Raw genomic sequence first — 7789 nt, forward strand, 5'->3', positions numbered from 1 at the left:
TCATGGTGCCACCATTCATGGAAAATTCCCTTCAAGTGAAGTGTTGCATACTTGATTGCCTCTTCTTTAGGCATGGGGTTGAGTTGGAAGTGTGTATCAACCTTTTGAACCCATGCTGGTGCTGATGTATACCCAGATCCATCAAAGTCTAATAAGTTTATCTTTCCAATATTTCATCTAATGTCATCATTGTAATTGCCCTGCCTCCTAGAATATCTCATCCACAAATCCACATAATCCTTGAAGGATAATTCTGCACCAAATCCAGCATCAAACTAGTCTTGATAGAATTGATCTTGCATTTCAAGGAAAGTAGGCTCTTGTTCCCTAGGTTGTTCCAACCGTCGAGGAAATGTCAGCATCATTGGTCATGTGTAGGATCGCTCTATGTGAAGCCTTTCATTGATAAAATTTTCACCATGCCCCTTGTGTCCTCCATTTGACCTTCCTTGTGCCAAAAGTTGGAGGGTCTCGCCAATTTGATCTTGCCCCTTCAACAAGGTCTCACTAAGTTGTTGTTGTCCATTTAACAAGGTTTCACTGAGTTGTTTTTGTCCACTTGTTAGCTCCCTTAGAAGTTGCATCATGTTCGTGCTTGATTCGCCCATTCTTCCTACTGATCAGGATCTTTGTGGCATCCAATATCACCAATAGGATGGCAAGATCACCAGCTCTAATTCCACTAGAATGTCCCTATATTTGTATGGCGAGGGAGAAGAAGTGGTTGTACAATCTCAAGAGGCTAGCCATATAGTAGCATGAACATGTAATGGTTGTATGGTTATAAAGAAAGATGTTGTAAGGTCATTGTAGTGCAATTGTATGATGAAGAAGGGGGATGGTGTACTGTGGTGGAGTTGGTCACCATGCGGGAGGGAGGAATGAGGGCATACACTTGGTCGTACAGTGTTGAGATGGTTGTATGGTATTCTAATGATGACCATAGATGGGGTGAAAGTCTAAGGCCATACGGTATGTTTGGAAAGGGATGCCTAAAGGGAGGGGCCATGTGGGGTGATGCACTAAGTTGAAGGAAAATGAAGAAGGGTGACGATTGGTGTAACAACAGAGAGTTTAAATGCAGATAAACAAAGAGATTGAATTACCCAACACATACAAGAAAGAATTAAACAAACTAAGATGGTGTTTCCTCCAATTCGCAATATGATGGTGCCCCGATTTGCCAGATCTAAACAAAGTAATATAGGCGATGGAATAGTGTGAGGGTTGAATCCCACCAAAATTGTGAGAGCCAAGTAGGGAAGGTCTTTAACTTTCGAAATGGCAAACAATAGAGAACTCTAACAGGAATTCGCAGTATAGAGAAATAATCCCAAAACACATGCCTAAAACAACCTACAAGAAGGCCTTATAAAGGGCTTCAGGGAAACTTCTTGAAGGATTACAAAATAACAATAAGTCGGTAAGTACTTAAACAAAAATAACCAATGGGCCTAAGATATTAAAAAAACATTGATTCTTGACCACATAACAAAATATTATTATTTAATAATATTGGGGACATTACAATTTGATTTGCCAAAATTTTATACTTTTTTCTAAAGGAGGGTTTCTTAAAGTTATCCCTCAACTTAGGAGAGCAACAAGAGGTGGTAGAGGACTATAAATATATTTTATTAACTAAAAATAAAAATATCTTCCCCTTATTTGATTGGTTGTATGAAAGGATACCAACAATGATGGAGTGAATTGGTGGTTAGTTTTTGGTAGTGAGAAGTCCTTAGGCACATGTTGAAGTTGGGGAAGAGGAGTGTCAGATTCATAATGAGTAGGCATCATTCACAGTGACACAAGTGTTTGGTGAACTTTATAGATAAAATTGAATGTTAAATAGAGCCAAATTGCATATGTCATTATCTTTCGACACTAAGTAGAGGTTAAAGTACAAGGGGAAAATGGAGGTATGATCTTTTTAAAGATACCAAATCAAAAAACAAACATTGAGTTTCTGTAGTGAGATCTCACCATGTCGTTTTACAGAGGTGTTTCGCATTGATGAGAAGGAATTCACCAGAATTTTTAGGAAACTATTTGGCAAGGAGTTTATCAAGAAAGACTTTTTCCCAAAGACTAATGTATATCTCCGTTGTGTGTGTGGGCATTCCTCTTGGCTTAGAACAAGGAAGTTGCTAGAATGATTGAATTGTGCCTGAAACTTGGTTGGAATCTAGGTTCCAGAGGTGGCTTGACATGGTAGAAGTGGGAGTTGGATTTTGCACATTCGATGGTACATTGTGATGTGTCAAAGGGTCAAAGGATGGAGTGAAACCTTTCATCATTTTTAGTACTTCAACTCCAATTTCACAAAGGACAAGGGAGGCTTGTTATACCTGGATGGAGTTTCTTCATTTCATGGTCAAATAGGAGGAGGCCTAGAGGCACATGGTAGAAGAAAGGAGAAGGAGGAAGTTAATCCAAGAAAAGTTAGGGAACATGATTCTAGTGAAAGTAGAGGGGGTGTTGCCACCTTTGTTGGGTAGGAAAAAGGGAAAAGTGGACGCAGTCTGCAATGTGATGATCAATTAGTCAAGGAAGGACATGATGGTGCATTGGGGGCATCACAAGTAAGCTTTAGATTGGGTGTCATTCGGCAACCCATTTTCTATAATAAGGCCTAGTTCCTTTTTGTTTGATCTATGTGTGCATCCTTTGCAAATCTTTATGTTAGTGCATGTTAACTTTTCTTTGTCGATGTAGGCTAGTAATGGGGGTGTTCCTACCTATGGGAAGGAGTTTATCAGGAAAGACTTTTTTCCTAAAGACTAATGTAGATATTTTATCTTTGTTGTGTGTGTGGGCATTCCTCTTGGCTTAGAACAAGAAAGTTGCTAGAATGATTGAATTGTGCCTGAAACCTAATTGGAATCTAGGTTTCAAAGGTGGCTCGACATGGTAGAAGTGGGAGTTGGATTTTGCACATTCGATGGTACATGGTGATGTGTTGAAGGGTCAAAGGATGGAGTGCAAGCTTTCATCATTTTTAGTACTTCAACTCCAATTTTGCAAAGGATAAGGGAGGCTTGTTATACCTGGATGGATTTTCTTCATTTCATGGTCAAATGGGAGGAGGGCTAGAGGCACATGGTAGAAGAAAGGAGGAGAAAGAGGAAGTTTAATACAAGAAAAATTAGGGAACATGATTTTGGTGAAAGTGGAGGGGGTGTTGCCACCTATGTTGGGCAAGAAGAAGGGAAAAGTGGATATAGTCTACAATGTGATGATCAATCAGTCAAGGGAGGACATGATGGTGTTTTGGGGACATCATGGGTGAGCTTCAAATTGGGTGTCATTCGGCAACCCATTTACTATAATAAGGCCTACTTCCTCATTGTTTGATCTATGTATGCATCGTCTAAAAATCTTTATGTTAGTGCATGTTAAATTTTCTCTGTTGATGTAGGGTAGTAATGGGGGTGTTCATGCCCATGTTTGAAGGGATTTATTGATGTTTTTTGATGCAATGTAAAGGTGGGATCTTCAAAATTTGGGCTTTGAGACTTGCTATGCTTTCAATGCTATACTTTTAAAAATCAATAAAATATCTTATAAATAAAATTATAGTTATAATTATATTAAATATTATAAGTATAATTAAATTTTTGGAAAATGCTAGCCACTATGGCACTTGTTTAATTTTTTGTCCACATCATTTACTCATTGAGATCAATAAATTAATCTAATTAATTTTCATTGAGTCTCACATATACATAAACCCTCATGAAATTCTAATCATTAATTTTCTTCTATAATATTTCCATCAGTTGAGGATAAATAATAAAGAGTAAAAATATTTCACAATTGACTTTCTCTATAAGTTTAGTTGGAAGATTTGTAGAAAAAAGTGGATAGGAGGAAGTTTGATGGCTTTATACTTGCTTTGAAATGGGTGTAGAAAAGCTAAAGTTTGGTATTAGAAAATCAAGAAAATATTTTCTTGGAATACTCACTATAAGATTAAGGAAAGGATGAAGCTATAAATAATCCAGAAACATCTAATTATAAGTAATTTCAAAATATAGTACCTGATGGAATTCTTTTGGCTAAATCTATAACTTTTCCATTAAAGACATGTATGATAATATGGGTGGTAAGATATTTAAACAAGTGCCACATAGTGGCTAGTACTTGTCGTTATAGTTTTAGTTTTAGTGATAATAACTAACATTTTCATATTTTATAAATAATTAAATAGTTTTGTAGTGGCTTTTAAGAAATTTCCCCATCACTCAAATGCTTATTAAAAAATAAAGTGATTAGAAGATATGTTTGGATTCATTTCTTCATCTATGTTTCTTGTACATATCTTTTTTATTTACGAAATTAATTGTCAATGTATATTCAATTTAATTAAAATATTAAATTTTTTTTATTTAATGAATGGACTACTATTTAAATTTTAATTAAAAATTATATTGATATCACAACAATATATTTCTAACTTTCAACTTTTAGTTTGAGTATTTTAGTATGGCATTTGTTGAATGAAATTTGTGTGTAAGAACATAGTTAAATTAATATAACTTAGATAAAATTTAAAATTTGAGGAAGCTTAATAGAATCTAGTTACTTAAATAATTTAGGTAGATCATAATAATTTTAATTATAATCATAAATATTTTCATCATATCAAATAAATATTGATAAGATAAATATTTTTAAACATTAAAATAGACTAAAATCTTGGAGGAGGATGTAGAAAAATTTAAGGCAATCAAGTAACAATATTTAATATCAATATGTACATATCTTTATTTATACATAAATTTCCTATAATCTTGTCTTGTCGTTAAAATGGAATATGGAGGGAATTTCGTATAACACCCAATGAATTGAACCAATTATAATGAAGATTAATCATTTTTCATAACATATTTAATTGATATAAAATATGAAAGCTTAGGAAAAGTTGAAATCAATTAAAAATAATTGAATTTAATTGGTTGGTATGTTCAAAACTAATTCAAAAATTGTTCAAACTGAATACAATAAGTACATTGCCTATGGAAAGTACAATAAGTTTGGAAGTACTTGCAAGATTGTGATTGGATAATGTAGAACTGCCATTGGGACAAAGGAGATTGGGCATAATAAATGACACTATAATAAAGAGTTTAGCTTGACTAAGAACCATGGTAAAAAGAAAATATTTAGGGACTTCCTATTAAAGGAAAAGAAAATCTATTAGTTTCACTATTATTTGTGAGAGGGCAGGGGAAAGATACCCATGGTAACTTCAAAAGAAAGAGTCTATGCATTCAAGAGTGACCTAGAGACCAAATGAGACTTTATGATAGAATGAAAAACTTTATAAAGATATTCATACTCAATACTAAAAAAGTTGAAAAATTGATTTCATTTTACCATTCATTTGGAAAAAATAAAAAATTTCCAAACCACCACCTTCTTTGCCCAAATTAATAATAAAAGATCTAATAACATAAACATAAACTAGCCATGTTTCTTTGAATCCCTTCAATTTAATAGATATCATTAAATCTTTTCATTTCACATCATTTTTCACTTTACCCATGTAACTCTCATTTTCATATATATACCCTCACTGGTCAAATTCTACATCCACCATGTGTGAGAGTATTCACATCTCATAATCTCACATTTGTATGTGATCTATAAATGTATAAAAGGACTTACATGTATCATTATTCCTCATGTATCATTATTCCTCATGTCCTTTCCTACATTGTAAAGGGCATTTGATCTAAATAATTTAATAATATATCTCAGTACATCTTGTTGATCATGACCCGCTCCAAGTGCACCAATTATGAGGTGTCACTTTGGTACTGCTCTTTTCTTTAAATCTCTCACACAACCCTCCTAATTGATCTCTACACCATACCATGTTAGATTCAACCGAAGGCCATCTTCATCAACATATATTAAATATAATATATAATTTTATTGTGAAACTATCATATTTTAACTATCTGAATTTGTAAAAGAAGTTTGAAATTTGATTGTGAAACTTTTTTGTTTGAAATTTGATTGTCAAATGAACATAAATGAACATTTTAAAAAAGACATCCTATTGTTATTTTCATTATTTCATCATATAATGAGATCCAGAATTCAACATGTTAATGATAAAAGTTCTTACAATCAAATTCAAAATTTCTTTTACAAATAGCATATACCTTCTATCTTTTATATCCAATGTATGAGGAGACGTTTTCTTTTGAGATTTCTTTGTTTTGAATCTTTGTTTCGTACTTCATTTCTCCTCAATCCCTCCAATAATGCAAGACTGCTATTTTTTTAATCAATTAATTTCTATTAAACAATAACAAATAATTCCACTTTACAACAATAGTTTTAGAATAATCTGCTACTTTTTGTACAGTGGCGTCTTAGAATCTTTTGTTTACAGAACTGTACATGAAATATGTAGTCATAGCTGAAGAATGATGTCCGAAGTTGCTGATTAAATCATTTGGAAGATTTTGGCTGATCTCTTCTACAAGGACCTTAACATATACTCAGAATAATGAGATGTAGAGCCGAACATATCATCCAGCTTCAAATTTTACTCGATTTACTGTGAACAATGCCAAGATATTGAATGATGAAAACCTGCACAATTTTGTTGTTGAGACTTCTTCAATCAAAATTCTGAAAGGTTCCGAAACTAAAGCTAATGATGTTGAACGGAAATTTTAAATCTTGAATGGAAAACAAGTCTTACCTTTGAACAATCTTCACCTTTCCAACAGTAAACTCTCGAAAGTCGAATGCGAATCCAAGAAGAAGCTTCTGCACCGCAACGTAATTGCCGTGTCGGCGTAAATTGATGAATTTTTTATTAAAAAATACAGGCAAGCTGATTTTATTTCCTCTGCAGACGTATTTAGGATCTTTACATTTGAAGTTGAAGTTAGGGTTAGGTGAATGGAAAATCAATCCAACTCTCAAACGACGATCCTTAAACAATCTTTACCAACAGCGTGAACTCCCGACTCGAATTCAACATAAATCTTGTACACCGCATCGTAATTGCCGTGTCGGCGAAAACTGATGATTTTTAATCAAATAATTATACGGAAGCTGATTTTATTTCATCTCTGAACGTATTTTAGGTTTTACATTCGAGCTTAAAGTTAGGGTTAAGGGAATGCAAAACCGGTCCAACTCTCTGACGGCGATCCTTCAACAATCCTCACCTTTCCAGCAGTGAACTCCAGAAATTCGAACAGTATTATCCAGAAATCGAACATGAACTGGAGATGTTAAATTCATGCGAATCAAGAGCAGTCTGCTGCACCACAGCGTAATCGGACAACTATCATGCAAGAAAATTTGATGCTTTTCTATCGAAAAAGAATGCTACATCTGATCTGATTCGATTGCCAGAAAAATTTAATACTTCACAATAAAATTTGTGGTTAGGGTTAGGGTTAGGTCATTCACGGTACACGCCATCAACATCTAAGCCAGTTGTCAACTCATACTGAGATATCCTGTTTAGGGCTTGCACGGCACGTACAATAAGGCAGATTTCCCTTTACCCAGTGCTACATAGAATTGCGTAGTGCAATTAAATTCGTTTTAATTAATATTTCGGATTCTTGCGACCCGCTGGTTCAACTACCATTACTCCCTTCCTACCTAAGTTCTTTTTCATTACCCCATGAAACTGAACTACACCTTTTTTTGAACTTTTTAAAACTTTTAATCAAGTAGATAATAAAATTGAATGGAGTAGGGACATATAGTAGAACATATAATATTATATTTACATTAGAATGAGTTA

The 7789-nt window shown here is 33.8% G+C and overlaps 1 protein-coding gene across 1 annotated transcript; it reads right to left on the bottom strand.

The window, feature by feature from the left end:
- Positions 1–6480: 6480 nt before the first annotated feature.
- Positions 6481–7275, bottom strand: LOC149551165 (uncharacterized). Its single transcript, XM_089790064.1, has 4 exons — positions 7200–7275; positions 7023–7050; positions 6725–6970; positions 6481–6612 (listed from the first exon to the last, which is right to left on the bottom strand). Exons 1-4 carry the CDS (start codon positions 7273–7275, stop codon positions 6549–6551), a joined length of 414 nt encoding a protein of 137 aa, XP_089646190.1. The 3' UTR covers positions 6481–6548.
- Positions 7276–7789: the final 514 nt, after the last annotated feature.

Source organism: Cupressus sempervirens, chromosome 6 (genome assembly GCF_028749045.1).
Source record: "Cupressus sempervirens isolate cs-2001-9-10 chromosome 6, ASM2874904v1, whole genome shotgun sequence".
Lineage (NCBI taxonomy): Eukaryota > Viridiplantae > Streptophyta > Pinopsida > Cupressales > Cupressaceae > Cupressus > Cupressus sempervirens.

Bases quoted from the DNA above. Each gene is read 5' to 3' on its own strand.
- LOC149551165 (XM_089790064.1), bottom strand. From the start codon at position 7,275: ATGAATTTAACATCTCCAGTTCATGTTCGATTTCTGGATAATACTGTT. The intron at 7,051-7,199 runs GTGAGGATTGTT...AAAAATCATCAG, and splicing joins TGGAGTTCACTGCTGGAAAG to TTTTCGCCGACACGGCAATT. The intron at 6,971-7,022 runs GTGTACAAGATT...CTGTTGGTAAAG, and splicing joins GACACGGCAATTACGATGCG to ATTGTTTAAGGATCGTCGTT.